At 38.7% G+C, this 19311-nt stretch overlaps 1 protein-coding gene across 1 annotated transcript; it reads left to right on the forward strand.

Moving 5' to 3' along the window:
- The first annotated feature begins 29 nt into the window (after positions 1–29).
- Positions 30–16691, forward strand: LOC141430552 (sorting nexin-14-like). Its single transcript, XM_074091302.1, has 13 exons — positions 30–227; positions 305–461; positions 2593–2703; positions 5692–5823; positions 6217–6431; positions 7619–7772; positions 9015–9189; positions 10897–11056; positions 13396–13489; positions 14034–14092; positions 14955–15177; positions 15758–15942; positions 16403–16691. Exons 1-13 carry the CDS (start codon positions 121–123, stop codon positions 16689–16691), a joined length of 2061 nt encoding a protein of 686 aa, XP_073947403.1. The 5' UTR covers positions 30–120.
- Positions 16692–19311: the final 2620 nt, after the last annotated feature.

Here is a 19311-nt window from a genome sequence, read left to right on the forward strand (position 1 = left end):
TTCTAGACAGACCGACCAGTCATCTCTGCTGTCTGTGGTAGAGATGAGTGATTGATTGAGTGTTGTGTTCACTTGCCTTGCCACATCGAAAAAACAAACGTCACCATTGTTCGCCTAGCCATGACTGAAAGATGTCAAACGAAGTTTACGGAAAAATTTGAAAATCAAAATTATGTTATTTACGTGGGAATTCTTGTTGCTTCGGTCGCGGTGTTATATTTTTACAGGTATAATATTCGAATTATTAAACAATGAGCCGCGTCGCCCCTTAGAAAGTTGTTTAACGCTGTTGCCATTTCCGCAGATTTCACTTCGCGACTATAGCATTTAGCTATGTGCTGGGATGTTTGGCTTGTTATTACGGGCTGAATTCGAGTATTTTAGATAGTTTAGTGAATAAACTCAAGTGCCATTTGGTGATAGCGGGAGCTGATGAAGAAAATGAGGAGGAAAACGATACAGTGAGTGTGACACCATTTGTTTACGTTTTCCCTTCTGTTTATGAGACCATTCGCGTTAACGCCTCTTTACTGAGACAGTTGGCAAAATACATGTGTCCACATGGAAGAAAACAATTTATTGATCTGTACGGACTCTTACTATTGACAATATTTACTGCTGACAATACATTTTTTTGCATCAACGACTTGACAGGCTGCTTACTACTTACAATGCTAAATTGTAAAGTAAACATTGCCTCAGCTGATAGACTGCTTTTCAGTAGATACTCATTAACCAGTAGCAATTTTCCTGCTTTGGAGCAAAAACTACTTGTGAACAGAGACCCTGGTTGTCTGACTCTTGGTAGGTACTGAATCTATTAAAGATAACAGAGCCACTATTATCACTATGCTAGACAACTTGTGTATTGTGTCCAGAAAGATCTAGAAAGTAATGTTTTATTCGATAAAAAGAAAGGAAATAGTACAAGTGATGCACTATATTATTGCATTTTAATTTGAATTTTCCAAAATATTACAAAAGTAAAAATATACTAAGAGATACTTACTAAAGCTTAATTTAGATGGTGAAAGAAGTTATTTGTGTATTTTGTTCCATTGCGGCTATGTAGGTGTGAATTTAGAATTCATCTATTTGCAGTCCTTTGGGAACTATGCAATTTTCCAGGATAAACACTATCCTATATCCTTTTTAAACTATCTATGTCTGTACCAAATTTCATCTTAATCTATTAAGCTGTCTTAGCATAAAGGTATAAGAAACACATGCATACACAAACCTAAATGGTTCTTAAATAAGAAATTATAGAAAAACATTATAGGGTGAGGGCACTCGTCATGGACAGGAACCAATAATGGTTTTTTTTTTCTGCTAACCCAATATTAAGAAACGGACACTACTAACTAATAACACTTATGTGCAGATAACTGATGATTAAAGGGTGGACAATGGATGCAATATGGTGACGAAAGCATAAGATAGATAAGACTTATTAAACTTCGATTAATATTTTTGTGTAAAAATGTATAGAAATTGGAGTGATGGTGATAATCTTCCTAATAATGGTGAAGTATCACTTTACAAATACGTACCGCTTACATCTGTAGATGTAAAAAGGTAATTTTCCCCTTCATAACTGGATAGTGAACTATAAAAGGAGTGCACTGAAAATATGTAATATAGAAAAAAATATGATTATTTACTACAAAGATAAAATTATCCAACTATTTTTCAACTATGTTCTCTTTTTTAAACCAATTGTAGTCGTATCCATATTATGTATATTGTTCGACATGATTTTGACGTAAATTACATCCGTTGTCCACCCACTGCTGATGATCATAACTGGTATAGTTCATGAATGGTGAGCTATAAGGCATTGAATCCTTGCTGTTTATTTCTGGATACTACTGTGCTTAACATGTCCATGATTGGTGCCGTCATATTAATATTTTCTGGGTCACTTTTCTGTTAGAGTTTATGCTAGAATGGAAAATAGTTTCATTCAGGTTCAAAAAAGTGACTTGACAATGCTTGTTAGAAACACTTTTTACTCAATTCTCTCTGATGACGTGATTAGAGAACCTGACTACGAAGCTTGAGGTCCCGGGTTCAAATCCCGGCCGGTGCAGATATTTGTGTATGAATAATACAAATGTTTGTTCTCGGGTCTTGGATGTTTAATATGTATTTAAGTATATATTTATCTATTTAAGTATGTTTATCCGTTGCCTAGTGTCCATAGTACAAGCTTTGCTTAGTTTGGGACTAGGTCAATTGGTGTCAAGTGTCCCATGATATATATTTTACCCTATCATTCCATTACAAATATTAACTAACTTTCACAACAACAAAGTTAAGATAATAATCTATATAAATAAAAATGAATCGTAAAATGTATTGCTAAGCATAAAACTCGGGAACGGCTGGACCGAGATTGCTAATTCTTTTTTCGTTGTGTTTGTTATTATCAAGAGGATTTTATGAAACAAAAATTACAAAAGGGGGTGAAGCCGCGGGCAACAGCTAGTAATAATAATAAAACATCTGTCAAATTAACAGTGCAGCACATGCAACTGACATACTTTTTTGTAAAAACCACAGAAAACATTATATAAGTTACTTTTTCAGGGTTGTGCTACATGCGGGTCCAGTAACTGCCCCCGACATGACCCGGTGGTCTCGACGGAGCCTTGGGTGGGGCTCCAAATACACAAACAGTTGGATCAAGCCATTGAAGATGTGAGTTACTTGTCTTGTGATATTTAGCTGATTGCATAGCAACACGAAGTCATTGGGTGACTCACAATGATGTAACACTCAATGACACAGTGGAGTGGTGCCATGAGGATGCAGTGCTAGTGTGCCTGCCCTGGTGCTGGTGCTGGTGCTGGCAGGTGCGTGAGGGTGCAGCTACTGGCATTGCCTACCTGACCCTGCACACCTCTGCTAGTGTTGCCAGATCCGTTTTTCTAAATATCGGGACTTAAACTTACAAAAAGGCAGGACGGGGATAACAAAAAAAGCGGGACATAGAAAATAAAGAATTATAGTTACATTCCTTTATTTATATTGAATTTAATCTCGCGACGGGCGAGCGACGTCCCTGCAGGGCTACTACGAAATTCGCAAATCGAAGTTCGTATCGTACCGTCCCGCCGACGCTTATCTTATTTAGTACAAGAGTGAGAGGGATGGTACGATACGAACTTCGATTTGCGAATTTCGTAATACCCCTGCTGCTCCCCGCTCCCTGCCCTCGCCCCGCTTCCTCTCGTGCGTCGCAGTCTACAAACGTTCAACAAAGTACCTACTGCGCTGAATTGGCTACTTTCGTGAGAAATCGGAATTTTGGGCGTCCCGCTCAGGGGTCCGGCGGGACGCGTCCTGAAAGGGTTAAAAAGCAGGACGTCCCGCCAAAAGTGGGACATCTGGCAACACTACTTTGGCCTCATCTGCACTTTTCATGTGGTGAGATAGTATAATCAATCACAGGTCCATTATAAGTAAAAAAAAAAATTAACCCTTCACATACTGGAAGAGAAATTTTACAGATAAAACTCCAAATATTTAATCTTGAAAATGAAACTATGTAGGGCACTAATATGAGTTAAGCCTTATCAAAATTAGTAATCAAAGGGATAAAGGATTCTAGGTATTTCTGAGCCATTTCCAATTATTCTCTCATGTTCAATTCAAGTATTGTATTAATTTCGCAAAGACAAGTGTCATGACAAACTAATAAAATAAATTTATCTAAGTAATAGAATTAAGGAATACGAGTAGATATAGATTACATATCAGTTGCCTTGCGTTCTGAAAAAATTACTCATTCATTCATGAAAGTAATAATGGAAAACTGCTTTTAGCTTTAACAAATAAGGTTTGATATTTAACGCTTTATGCTTTTTTTATGACTAACGCGATTAACATTTGAAATCTGAGACAATGACAAAGCAAAGAAAAATTTGTTATGCATCAGCATTGTTGATATTCCGTACCATGTTCCACCAATCATGCTTTAATGGTTTTTTTTTGACACCACTTGATGACTATAAACAAACAAACAAAGCTACAAAAATAACAAACAACACAAACAAACAAATAACAGATAACAGATTGCACAGAATTAACGAAATGAATAAATGAATGAGATATAAAAATCCTGCTGTCATACACGATATGTTCTTGTTGCGTGACCTCAACTCAGGTGGCACTACCTATACACTGTAATGTCTGAATCTGAATGTGGTCTCGATTTTTTTTTTTACAAATAAAATTACTTTTTTTATTTTTTGTCGTCCAGCGCCATCTATACGCGGTATGTGTGCGCAACATGAATGTATATTCCACATAAAATATATTCTGTTCTCCCAGGTTGAATGATGACTTTTATAATAAAATTTTCGATCGAATTTTTCAATTCCCAGTTTTTATTTCGAGGTAAATATTTAAATAACCGCATATTTTTCTTAAATAAATAAAAAACAGGAAGCTAAGCACTTGAAGCCGAACAATTCATTTAAATAAATAAATAATAACTTGAACAAAAAAATATAAATAATATGTGATACTTTTTCAGTTTTGGTGGTTTTCCTGCTAAGTACCTACTGTGTTTCCTACTTACTAATTAAATAAGAATGTAATAATTGTTAGTGATGTTTTATTTATTTGATAACAGTTTGAAGTATATGTTTAGTTGCAACAATTTTTTTGTCTGTTTATACAATAGTTTTGTTTACTTTACAAGATGTATAAAAAGCCGAAGCTGCAGCGTAAACGTTGTATGATCTTTTAAATAAATATATAGTTATTTGTGTCACAAGGGAGCAAAATGGTGTATTTACGGCGAGGGCGTACATAATCCAGAATGTAGCGAAGGATTCTACAATAAAGTAGAAGTCTAAAGTAGAATCCTGAGCGTAATGAGGGATTCAAGTGTTAACGCCCAAGATGAAAATAATTTTGCTCCCGAGTGGCTCATACAACTTTTTACACTGAGCATTAAGAAAATCTTTAATAATTAAAAAACCAACAGCATAGAAAATGGCGTGGCTTTACAATTGACAAGATCTCATATTTGTAAGACTATAATTTGATTCGTTCTCTGTATTCTGTTTGGAAAGAGAAAGACGCTGATAGTTTTAAAATTTCGCTACGATTATTAATTAATTTATTACAATTTTTTTAACATGTGCTTATTCTAAAAGGGTATAACTCCAAAACTACCACACAATAGATCCATTACTTTTGTATAGTTTCTATTTAAAAAAAAAGATCACGTTAATCTGACCTAGACGTTGTCAAAATTATGACAGCTCTTTTTTCTGGTGAAAAGGGCAAAAGAAACATATGTACTACCAGTGTTGGCAAATTCAGATATTTTTTTAATGTTTTATATTTTTTAAATATGGAGAAATAAATTATAGTAAATATTTCCATGTTCAGGAGGCAAAACTCTTTCAATTCCTGTAGTAATTTACAGGTGTAAAAAAAATGAAATCTTGTCAATTATCAACTACAAAACACTTAGAAAACCCTTGAACAGAAAAGTTGCACTTTGATCCCTCTCTTCAGGGAAGAAAAGTTACTTTTCTGAAGCAGAGGTGTGAAAAATATATTTTTTAGTAGAAGAACCTTAACATCGCCTTCATTCATCATTCTTTGTTTAATTTATGTGGTCGATACACAAGATGCCTGAAGGGTACTGTTTCACTGATGCGTTTCCAGTTCTACAACGCGATTCTGGAGCAATTCATAACGTCCTGGTACAGCAAGATAACGCTGCAGCCGTTCTTTGTGGACGAGCTGCGCCACCAGTTGCGGTACGCTTCTGCTTGCCTTCTGCGGCGAGCTGTCAAGGTAAACTTGTGACTTTTTTGGGGTTGAGTCGGCTAAGGGCCCAAGACAGTAGGATTAAACAAATGTACAATTGCTTTTGTTTAGTTGTTTTAGTTTTTTTTTTAATTTTATATGAGATGCTTTGCCCAGCAGTGGGTCACAGTTATGGGCTAAATATAATATAATAATAATAATAATAATAATGTGCAGTCGGAAAAAAACATTATGGAAAACTGGGAAAGGAGGCCCATAAGGTGCTGGAGTCTCGCTGGCTAAAAAACTTACATAAAAATAACAGGCAGTTGATTAAGAAATAATTAGTTAAATCGTACCTAAATAACACAACAGAATACTTTTATGAACGTCCCTGTTTTTGTTAGAACTCTTTGTTTTTACATGGCAACCCCAATCCAGATAAACTACTCCCGCTTCATAACGGAGCGTCTGATCCCGTGCGCGTTGCGTCACTACACGCTGTGCGCAGACCTGCCAGATGCCGCACCCCTATTGGCCAGTAAGCTCGCGGTCCACCCCGCCGCAGCCAATAGGAACGCGGAGCTCAAATACTTGCGGAGTGTTACCAACGCCATCATGCCGTATTTACTGAAGAACGGGGAGTTGCAGAATTCGTGAGTTACTTTTCTAATTTATTTTCTCGTCGTCATCTCATAATGAAAAGGCTTACTTTAGTTCAAGCAAGGTTTTATTATTTAAAAAAAACAGCATTGCCGTACAAACCAATGCACTGTAAAGTTCAAAAGCAAAAGATGCACAAAACCATTTAACAATTTTTATCTTCGTTTCCCTAAATTGACAGAACACCGTGCCCTCCAGTCAGAACTTAATTTCACAAAAGAGCCCCTTCGGCATTAAAATTTTCAGAATTTTTCTTTATTAATAAAAATGCTGCTTTTCTTTTTTTTGTTACAATTAGCATGAAACGTAGAACTTTTTAAGTTAATGTTGCCATACATTTTTTTACACAGAGGTTTACACAAACATGCAAGAAAAAATTGCCCAATCATAAATTTCAACTTTGATTTAGATTTATGTTGAAAAGTTTTGGTACATAACTATCTTAGAACGCATTGAATTAGACGTAATAATCCTTTAAAAAAAAAACTATAGTTCACTAATTTAAAAAAAACTCAAAACTAAAAAAAAATAGAAAAAATGTGTAGTATGAAAACTCATGTGTACGAGCGTACATAAGGCTTATTTAAAACAATGAGTTTTTGGAAGCTTATATTAAGAATAAAATACAATGATTATTGAAACAACGCGTGTGGTCGGTCTGGCTGTTAGCGGCGAATGTACGGTGCTCGATGCCGGCGGCCGCGGGGCAGCCTTCACCCCCGCGGTCGCCTGATGGCGTAGCTTGCGCGGGCGCAAACATCATGAATATCTCCAAAAAAAATTTTTTTTTATTCGACTGGATGGCAAAGGAGCAAGTGGGTCTCCTGATGGTAAGAGATCACCACCGCCCATAAACATCTGCAACACCAGGGGTATTGCAGAAGCGTTGCCAACCTAGAGGCCTAAGATGGGATACCTCAAGTGCCAGTAATTTCACCGGCTGTCTTACTCTCCACGCCGAAACACAACAGTGCAAGCACTGCTGCTTCAAGGCAGGATTAGCGAGCAAGGTGGTGGTAGCAATCCGGACGGACCTTGCACAAGGTCCTACCACCTGCAATTTTCACTAAACACAGTTTTCGTCTTGAACTCTATTAACGAGACATCCTTTTTAGGAGGCCAGTTCTTTTCCCCCAAGGCCCTTAGTCTCTTAGCTACGCCACTGATTCTGTGCTTCCAGCGTGTTCCGTGTGCTGGTTCGCGAGATATTCGCAGGCTGGGTGCTGCTGTCGCTGACAGATGTTCTGGCCGATCCGTACATACTGAACGCGCTCGTGATCCTCGCCACCGGAGACGAGACTATGGCACAGTTGCCTGCTACACCTGACTATAAGGTGAGTGCACTCATAATAAATTTCCATTTATGTTGATGACACAGTACAATAAAGGAGTAGTATACCGTCCCGGCAGCGTCCTTGATATAATTACCTACGCCGGCTCGGTACACAAACAAGCGATGGGGATGCGTACTCTACTCACTGTCACTTCAGTTATGTATTTGATTTGATAATGTCACATAACATAAAATTTAAATTAGGAAAAGGATTAGGAGCTTTAGGAAATTGACAAGATTTCATATTTCTAAGACTATAATTTGATTCGTTCTCTGTAATCTGGTTGGCAGTGTTGGCAAATTCAGATATATATATATATATTTTTTTAAATATGGAGAAATAAATTATATTATATTAATTAGACAAAAATGCAATTTATGTTATTTTAATAAACCATAAAACGTATTATGTTTTAAAACTACGGAGAAGTATTTGCGCCTCTTCCTTCTGGGATGTGCGAAAAGCTTTATTGTTGAATTTAAGAGTATAAAAATTCGCATTCTGATAAGTAACTTCATTAGATACGTTTTTATTACATTGTATTAGATGAATTTAGACATCCGTACAGTACACCGAACAATACTGTTTATATCGTTGTAACATATTAAGGTACGTTATAAATGCACGTGAGTCAGTACGTAACCGCGCAGCACCCGCGACTGATGGTTGCCCAGGTATGCTGAGAATCCGTGGCGCGTAGTATAACTCGCGTTCCGGCCGTTTGTATGAAGACGTTATACTGCTCCTTTTTTGTACTGTGTTGATGATGTTATTGTACGGGATAAACATCTCGCATAATACATAAGGCATATTTAGACTTATTTGGTACTACTGTTTCCTCACATTAGTCACGTTGTATTGTATCTGTTTGTATGTTTATTATTACCTTTTCACGTCTAAACCAATTTAGATAAAATTCGGTATACCTACCGATAGTTTGAGTCAGGGAGAAGGAAATAGGATAGTTTTTATCCCGGAAAATTGCAGTTTCCGCGGGATAGCGCTAAGCGAATTCTGCGCGGATGGAGTCGCGGGCAACAGCTAGTGCTATATAATGTTTTAAACTTTATTGATTTTCACTCATACTATTACCACAGCATCATTGTGGTAATGATTAATAAATGCGACCATGTGTGGGTAGTTCGAAGGACTCGCGCTCTTAAAAAACATGATACTCTACACTTGTCCTTTTTTTTTATTTTTATTACTCGTTTTATGTTATAGCCAGATTTTCGATCGTAGGTGGAATTCCTCTCAACCTTCGTCCGGCACACGGACTCTGTTTATTCCTCGCGCTGTCGCCTGCTGCGAGTAGACTTGGAGCTCGTGGTGGGGCAGCAAGACCAGCTTTATGCCTTCATGCAGCACGTTAAGACCACAGGACGGCTCCATCTACTGCAGTTCTATAAGGACATCAGTGAGTAGAACTCTAGACATCAACACCGTTGCAGCTAAACTAGCGCCATCTAGTATTGAGTAGATGAACTTATCGGGTAGGTGACTTTGCGATGCTATTGCTGCGAAGTAGACTAGGAGCCCGTGGTGGCTGGTGGGGCAGCAAGACCAGCTGTATGCCTTCATGCAGCACGTTAAGACCACAGGATGGCTCCATCTATTGCAGTTCTATAAGGACGTCAGTGAGTAGAACTAAATCAACACCGTTACAGCTAAGCTAGCGCCATCTAGTATTGAATGGGTGAAAGCCTCGTAGAGCTTCATCATTCATTAAAGCTGGATGTCCTAATATATCGGTGAGTAGTTATACATACATCGACAATGTTGTAGCTAGCTCAGCCCCATCTAGTATCGACGACTGAAAACTATCTACTGTTAGAAGGCGTCTATAAAGCACGTAATCGTCTTTGGATCATTGTTAGGGTTCCCATTAGGCCCCTATTACTATTACAGAGCCTCCGCAGTCTGTCTGTTCACGTGTCAGTCATAGGAATGTTTTGAATTGAAATATTTATGTTGGAATTGTTCATAGATGGCTGCTATAACAACGAATAATAGCAATAAAGTAAAATTACGATTTCTAAAGGAATTAAAGTAATGTAATCATATGATCATAGATTTATTATAAATTGGCCGGTTTTTTACCCTATTTCATGAGACTCTACGCTACACAAAAATACTTTCACGAAGTATGAACAATGAATTTCCCACGCTAGCCAATCAATATGACGTAGCGTCCCTAATTGCAAATTTATAATATTTGAAGGCTACAGCGAATCCGCGTATAATGCTTTGACCTTCAGGCAAATATTGAATTTCAGCTGATTTCTATCATTATATGACATTGATGGTGGCCTAGTGGCTTGACCTATCGCCTCTCAAACAGAGGGTCGTGGGTTCAAACCCCGGCTCGCACCTCTGAGTTTTTCGAAATTCATGTGCGGAATTACATTTGAAATTTACCACGAGCTTTGCAATTCAATGGTGCGTGTGAAGTTCCCAATCCGCACTGGGCCCGCGTGGGAACTATGGCCCAAGCCCTTTTGTGCTGAGAGGAGGCCTGTGCCCAGCAGTGGGACGTATATAAGGCTGGGATGATAATGATGATGACATTGAAACTGTTTTTAAATTGTATTTTTTTTTATTGTCTAAAGGCGCGTTCAGATTATGCGCGGCAGCAGCGCGAGACAATGTTCGTGCGATTAACGCGTATAATCTGTACATGCCTTAACGCACTAGATATCACAACCGCTATTACCAGTTCTGAGAGATGATGAATGCGATTGCGAGTGCCAGAGCATTAGACAATACGGCCACTGGCCAGAAATTGAAAGAAATGAATAACAATTTATTGAATCAGGCGTTACTTTGCGGAGGTCCATATCAATGAACTAAAATAATTTAAGGTCGCGGGTGAGCAGGAAATTATTTTAGTTCATTAAATGAATAACAATATTGTAAAAAAAAAATAGTTGTATTTAGCTGTTATAGGTGACCAGAATTCATTTTTGTATAGGTATGGTGGCCAGTTATTGAAGGGTGGCCAGTAATTGACACCATATACTAAAAATTAATGTTTATAGGTGACTGGAATTATTTTTTAGTGTAAGATAGTCAGTTATCGAACAGTGGTCAGTAATTGACGATTTACCCTATGTTTTTTTTGCAGAACTGTTTCAAACCAAAATACTTAACCCGGAGTTGAGCGAGTCAGAACAGTCACAGCTTTATAAGGAGGGCTGCGAGATCCTTGCGCGGTACGGGGCTCTACACGGCGCGGGCGCAGACGAGTTCAAGAAAATGCTAGAAAATGGCGCTGACATTAAACGGTAGGTGCCAAAAATGTTTAAAGCAAATTCATTAAAAATTCGGCCTGCTGCTTTTTATTCATAAAAAACATCCAAATGACGCACGACGATGTCGAAGAGTTCCAGAAAAAAAAAACGAATTGAGAACCTCCTCCGTTCTTGAAGTCGGTTGATTAAGTGGCAATATAGCAGCCGCGACTGTGTTTGGGTATCCATTACAAACAAATCCAGTCAAGGTTGCAAATATCAAGATAATTATGTTAATTGTTAGTTAGCCGAGAATTGTCTATTGTCATTGATAATTATCATAATAATATTAAATATAATGACCCGGATAACTCACGTTTTAAATCGAGTTTAGCTCGAAATGTTTCGGGCTAATCCCATAATAATAATCCCGAAATTATTTTTTATTTTTTGATTTGAGCGATTTTGTTGAGGATCCATGACTCATCACATTGTGAGAGACCGCCATTAAATAAATAGCTCGTGCAGAATTATCTTCGAATCAGCTTCGAAGCGAACTTATGACGTGACTTTCCGACAGTTAGAAAAGAAAAAGTTGCAGTTTATTTCTAACCATAGTTCTATTCTATTACAAAGATACGTCTAACATACCTCGATTTTTTTGTGGAACAATACAAAGACATAACTGCAGCTTTATAATGGTTTAAAATATGCAAATTTATATCACAAAATTATTAAATATATCACATAGGAACTTGACTGACAGCACGGAATTGTTCTTGGCATTGTCATGAACAATAATCAGTGGTGTACATAGGTATAGTCATTTTCCTGTACCTCCTTTCAAAAAAATATGTAAGTAGGTATCTACGCAATTTCTGAGGACAAAGAAGACAAAAGACTAAAGAAATCGTAATAGAAATAAAATAAGTGTGTAATTTTTGTCGCAAAATATTCTTGTGGCATTTTAAAAGGACTCACTACGCAACTGTAGTTCAATAGATAGTAGATAGTGTTCTTTCATGACTTTTTCTTTAATTTTTATACTGTATATTTTAAGCATTTTAATTGTTATTATTTTATTTTGAAAAAATGACTTTCTGCCTAGTTTCTTACGGCGCATTCTTCTTGGCAATGATGGTTTTTCCGAAAGCGCTGGTAGTTAAAAAAAACACGTGTAAAAGTGCCCATTGCAGCTTATTTAATGAATAAAATGATTTTGATTTTGAGTAAATAAGTTTTTGTTAAAAATACATTTGAATACAAGCTTTTTTTGCTGATTAGTACATTTTGTTGACTGTAATTGCATTGTCATCCAAACTACATTTTGCGTACCAAATTTCAAGTCGATGCCACGGACCGTTGAAGATTTCCGTCCTGCGGAGACGATCCTGGCCGGACCACCAGAGTATCACTAACAGATTAATGTAATGTCACCAGACTTACATAAGTATGCCAAATTTTAATTCAATCTAACCATTGGAAGTTGTTAAAAATTCGGTTGCAAGTTTTGACCCGCATATACATACATACATATAGACAGAGTCAAAGACACTAGGTCGTTGCTTTTGTTTACAGATGTATTGAATAAATTTGGGGATCGTGACATATACCATGCTAAAAAAGTGTCACACGTCGTGACGTGAACGTATCGCGTAATTTAACTCGGTCTCTGTTGTTGTGGACACTAACGTAGCCTGCTCAAGCATTAAGTCCAGGGTGGACGCGATTTGAATGCGGTTTTGTGGCACCGTTTAAACTGAAGTATGTTTTTTTTTAACTGAAAGTTGTTGCTTTGGTTCTTTTTGCCAATAAAAAATTACATCATTACAGTAAAACCAATGCGCTGTAAAAATCAAATCAAAATCATTTATCAAAATCGGTTCGGGGGTTTTCCGACTTTTTGTTGGTTAGGTTATACTTCATACTCTTTTATTTTGTAGTCTAAGCTGGCTTCACCGGTGAAGCCGTAATTTCTGCTGCATGCGGTTTTATATTACATGGCGGTTTGTGCCACATGGAGACTGAAAATGAAACTAATTTTGAGTCGTGTGGCTCAAACTGAGGGTCTATTTCGCAACGTTTCTGACACTGGCGATCACAATCAAATGACAGTTTTTTTGTATGCGAAAACTGCCATTTGATTGTGGTCGCGAGTGTCAGTAACGATACACAATACATCCTCTGGACTTTGGTTTATAATCGAATGGAGTAGATATTACGCGACAGAAAATACGCTGCTCGATCACGACTCAAAAAATTGCGCTCGTCTGGCTTCACCCTAATTGCGACCGTTACAACAATTTATCATTTCTTCCACACACTTATTTACACTATAAAATATAGTGCCAGACACTTTATTGTCGGTCGATGACCGCTAGTATTTTTTTCAGATTGCAAACTAGTCCAGCCCTGTATCAGGCGGCTAGGGAATCTCACGCTGCGCTCGAGAAGATAATGCTACCGAGATTTTTACACAGCGAAGAGGTTAGCAACCTTTTTCTTTGTTTTTAATCTAAGGTCTTCCATTGCTTGGTTCAAAAAGCTAGTAATAAGGGGGATATAAATCAAGAGCGTCGCTAGCCGATGGCCCAAGGGGGGGGGAAAGTTGATATGGAGAATGAGATAAGTATGAATTGTAGGTATTTATTGGAGTTTCGGTTTCGACGTACAGGAATGATCCATCAAGCAAGTCAAGTGACAGACTTAGGACTGGTTTGGTTGCTTTACATTTGGCAACTTTTTTTGAATCTCTATCACCGCTCCTCCCTGGCGTGTGTATTTTTCTACCTTACCACTATTTTACCTCTCCTGTTTTTACCACGTACAGTCATCAGCACCTATGTCTGACACAACAAAGAGTGCATAAATGACTCTATGTCTAGGGCCGGTAGGACGTATTAAATATTTTTGCACGTTCCGCTGTGGCAGATTATTGCAGGTTTGAGGTGACGGACCCGTTGTTTTGCTTTAAGATTATTTCCATATCAGTGAGCTACAATAATTTGGGTTAATGTTTGATTTGTTTCAGTTTTATAAACTTTTAATTGGATCGAGAATACCGACGGGCTATCAAAAGCAACATAAAAAGTGAGTAAAGACAGCGTAGGGGAAGGTCGCATCGAAAGATTAATAATCGATATAGAGTGGTTAACACCTAAGTTAAGATTTTTATTCCATTTTTTGTCTACATTACATTATCTAAATAGTTTGATCATGGAGGTTATAACATCTCAGTGTGATATGCATAGGTACTGTTAGCATGTGTGGCTTGTCTATAAGTGTTAATTATGAGTAAATACTTCAAGCTCGTGGTCTGACATTTGACACTAAATAAATAGGTAAAGAAAGTGTCATATTTATTTATTTCGTGAAAACATGTCACTTAATGCAATAATTCATAGACACGTCGGCAGCATTCGGAGTAGTCAAGTGCTCCGAATTTTCACGATAGAATAAATAAAATAAATTAATATCATGGGGTACCATGCATACTAGGCAACGGATAAACATACTTAAGGTGTGGACATACAATTGAAACCCGACGTCACGCCATCAAACGCGTGTGAGTACTAATCAGTCCAATATATTTAACCCTATTCCAGGCATAGTGCATATAGCAATCACATAAATATACACAAATATTCGACCTTACCAAGTATACAATATGGTACAAAATCATTTGAATTTATTGAAATTTTATTAGTTTTAAAATTAATCCCTCATAGGTAAACAACATAAAACTATGATTTATTTTGTGATAGATAGCACATCTAAACTCGCGGGGCCTGGAAAAGGGTTAATATGGTCAGTTGCAGATAGAAAATAGAAACATGCGTCGGACGACGTGGCGTGGCGTGGCGTCGCCTTTTAGTAGTATGTTTCCGTCTTTATATAGATAAAATACATACTTAAATAAGATTATTCAGACATGTATGTAATTCCATCTCAGGCCACAGCAGACCCGTATAACAGCGGCGGCGCTGAAGAGCGCGCTCCGCTCGTCCACCCTGGACGGCCAGATACTGGACGTGTTCACCAACGCCGAGGAAACTGACGACAGCGTCGAGAACATCAACATACTGAAGTATCTGGACAGCATCGCCGCTGAAGATGTACAGGAACAGGATCTGAGCACGTACAAAGTTGTGCTGACGGATGTTGAGACTAGATTGGTGAGTAGAAACTAAGGAAGCTTTTCTTGGATTGCGTGGCCAAAATGGCAAAAACGGAACCCGTATAGTTTCGCTATGTCTGTCTCCGTCTAAGCCGTGGTGGCCTAGTGGTTTGACCTATCGCCTCTCAAGCAGAGGGTCGTGGGTTCAAACCCCGGCTCGCACCTCTGAGTTTTTCGAAATTCATGTGCGGAATTACATTTGAAGTTTACCACGAGCTTTGCGGTGAAGGAAAACGTGAGGAAATCTGCACAAACCTGCGAAGCAATTCAATGGTGCGTGTGAAGTTCCCAATCCGCACTTCTGAGAAGAGGCCTGTGCCCAGCAGTGGGACATATATAGGCTGAGATGATGATTTGTTTTATAAATATAACAATTTTAAACAATTATTGGATTCAGAGAAAAAATAATTATGACAAACGATACATTCTGACAAGCATTATATTCTGGTTATCTATAATTTTGCGAACCTTAATGGACCCAATTTTGACGGCTACGGAACCCCATTCTGGGCGTGTCCGACACGCTCTAGGCCTGTTTTTTAAGAATCGTGGTGTGTGATCATCGTCCCGTGTCCCAGCAAGCGCCGCCGCGGCGCGGCACGGTGCGCGTGTTCGAGCTGACTGTACAGAGGATAGACGGCACACGCGGCGAGCGTCCCTGGGGCGTCGAGCGTAGCGAGCACGACTTCCACCTGCTGCGGGCCAAGCTTATAGAGTTCCACGGGGAGCGGCTGTTTAGCGACCTGCCTCTGCCTTCCCGCAGGTAACTGGTGTGTCCTAGCAGTGTCATTTAATTATTTGTGCACCATAGAAAACAAAGTTGATTTCTTATGCGAGTTTTGATGTGAATCCCGAACGTAAATACTAGTGTGTAATTCTAGGTTGTAATCTTTTGCGCAGTGAGGAATTGAAACACACAGACTTATGTAACTTTTCACCTCAGCGGCGAACACAAAAGCGTACTTTATTATTCGATTATTATGATTATGAAAAAATATAAAAATTACATTTAAAACCTAAATTTGCAATAATATGTATTTCTTTTTAGGCTACCAGATTTGAAATTTGAAAATCGAACTTAGAATCAATTTGATCCTATCTCCCGTTTTCCCCGTGTTGAAGTAAAAGTGACAGATCAAACTGAAGTCCATAACTATCCATCTCCTTTAAGGGGTTACTCTTCCACAATGGTGTAATAAATTAGGTATATTTTACGTTTCCAGAGACAACAGCCCAAACGAAACTCTCCGCTACAAATACGAGGACTTCCTTCAGCGGGTTCTCCAGAAGAGTCTTCTTCAGACGAGCGAGCTTCTCCATTTATTCCTCACGGTTGACGGGGACTTCTCACACGTGGTCCAAGCGTCCACGCTCAACGCGAATAGTTCCGATTTGGGGAATATTTATCAGTCGGTGACGCATAAACTGAGGAAGGAAAAGGGACAGCATTTGGAGAGTTTTTTGAAAAACTTTCTGGTGTCTTCTGATATGGAGCGATATCAGGCGCTGTAAGTACCTATAGTCGTATGGGATTTTACACACCGCGTTTTTTAAACGCGCCGTCGACGCGCGTTTGTATCGATACGCACGCAAGTTATATGACTGCTCTATGGAAAGAAAAACGCACTGGCAACGCGCGTTTCTAAAATGTGCACGGCGCGTATAAAAACCGCGGTGTGCAATGATTCTAAAGCTTAGTTAAAATGTAAGTTTTGGAACAGTGTGCCTTTAAAAATGTTTCTTATATATACTCAGCGGCCTGCGGCACAAAATTTGGCCCGTTCTACATACAAAATTACCTATTTCTGCATATAGACTGAGAGGTGGCAGGAATTTTTAAAACGATCATGGAAACGGTTAGACTCATTTTTATGTGTTGTAGAGTGGTCTGCTGATGTGAATAATTTTGGTCTGCCTGCTCTCAGTGGGTGCAACTTTGAGATATAGCGCATAAAAGAGGCTTTATTGTTGCGAAAAAAAAACGATAACAGAAATGGTTAGTTTTAGTACATATTCAAAGTATGGCGTCTCCTCATGTGAAACGAATTGGTCTGCCTGCTCTTAGTGGGTGCAACTTTGAGATATAGCGCATAAAAGAGGCTTTATTGTTGCAAAAAAAAACGATAACAGAAATGGTTAGTTTTAGTACATATTCAAAGTATGGCGTCTCCTCATGTGAAACGAATTGGTCTGCCTGCTCTAAGTGGTTGTATTTCAGAGCTATGATGCTCGCAAGATGCTTAATTGTAAAGGAAATTCAAGGTAATGGTAATCAATAAATATAATCTCAGAGACCGTTAGTACTAGAAAGCTGTAATTTGGTATAAATATACTTATCTATCACGCCAACAAAGTGATAAAATAAAAAAAATAAAAAAACATTTTTTTAGGGTACCTCCCATAGACATAAAATGAGGGTGATTTTTTTTTTCTCAACTAACCCTGTATTGTGGGGTATCGTTGGATAGGTCTTTTAAAACCAATGGGGGGTTGCTAAGACGATTTTTCGATTCAGTGATTTGTTTGTGAAATATTCAACTTTAAAGTGAAAACTTTCATCAAAATCGAGCGTCTCCCCCTCTAAAATCTAAACCGTTGGGTGGAAAAATTTGGAAAAATTAAGGATGCTAGTAAGTATATCAAATTTACAAGAAATATTATAACGACTAAGATTGTTTGAGAATTTGTAGTAGTTCAAGAGTTACTAGCAGCCTAAGGTATAAAACATACCTAAACTTGGAAGATTCCGTACACAATACCACACAATACGAAATCCTTAGAAAAATATTAAGTACTTGATTTTTTCCTAATGGCTACGGAATCCTTTCTGGGGCGTGTCCAATACGCTCTTGGCCGGTTTTTGTTAATTCAACTTACTTGTATAAGAAGTCTTCTCTAAGAAGTTTGGCTAAGTGCCACTTGCAAGCGCATGAACGACACCGTCGGAGTTGAAGCGTCGTGAAATCAGGAATCGATTACGAAATCCCCATCTTTGTTACCAAAGCTGATTACACTATAATTATAACTGATTGCCGCAGATAGTCGGGCTCTCAGATTATCGCGCTTGGTTATAAGTCACAGCGCCGTCTCAGTTCAAAGTCGTGGAGGTTTAGCCTTCACCTTAGCTCTCCACTCCTGTCGGTTAGCGGCCTCGTTCTCCCACTGAGACGGCACTATGGTGCAACTTTTCATGGTTCTCTTTAGCACGTCCTTATACCTCAAAACTTATATAATATAATGTAATCAGCTTTGGTAACAAAGATGGGGATTTCGTAATCGATTCCTGGTTTCACGATTACTTGATTTTTCTTTGTAATCCTCTACTGGGTATCAAGTGAAACGGTGAATTACCATTACATATTAAGGAGTCCGTATTCATTTATACAAATATTAGAAGCAACAAAGTCCCACGGCGAATGGCTGAAGTAGAAAGGTTTTGGTTTGATGCAACCGGGCTTTGTCTGAGGCCAACACGTGGGCGGCTCTGGGGGTGTTGTATGACACCGTGGTCGCTTCGTTCTGCACTGGGGGGACTGAGAGGGTTCGGCAGCACCCGGAGCATCAGAGCAGCCCTATTAAGGGTGGTACTGCTCTCTTTGCTTAGCCTTGGAAGGGGCTAGAAAAGGTGTCCTGAAAAAAGCTCACGCCAAACACACGGAAGGTGTAGTGTAACCGCGGCTGCCTTCGCATCTTAAAACACGTGATCAAAATAAATAATAATAATACTATAAATCAATCGCAAATGAGATTTGGTGCATGGAACGTGCGAACTCTTCTTGATCGTAATGACAACGCCTGCCCAGAGCATAAGACCGCCATTGTAGCTCGGGAACTCTCTCGCTATAATATTGATGTAGCTGCTCTCAGCGAAACACACCTTGCTGATGAGGGTGAGCTGGTGGAGCAAGGTGGCGGGTACACATTCTTCTGGAAAGGACTCGCCTCGTCCGAGCCGCGAAGGTCAGGCGTAGGATTTGCGGTTCAAGGATCAACTTATTAAAAAGTTACAAGAGAATCCGGTACACATCTCGGACCGCGTGATCACTTTGCGCCTCCACCTGGATAACAACAACTACCTTAATGTTATCATGTTGTATGTTGGATAAGCTCCGTGGAGTCACTGTATGGAGAG

This window comes from Choristoneura fumiferana, chromosome 8 (assembly GCF_025370935.1).
Source record: "Choristoneura fumiferana chromosome 8, NRCan_CFum_1, whole genome shotgun sequence".
Lineage (NCBI taxonomy): Eukaryota > Metazoa > Arthropoda > Insecta > Lepidoptera > Tortricidae > Choristoneura > Choristoneura fumiferana.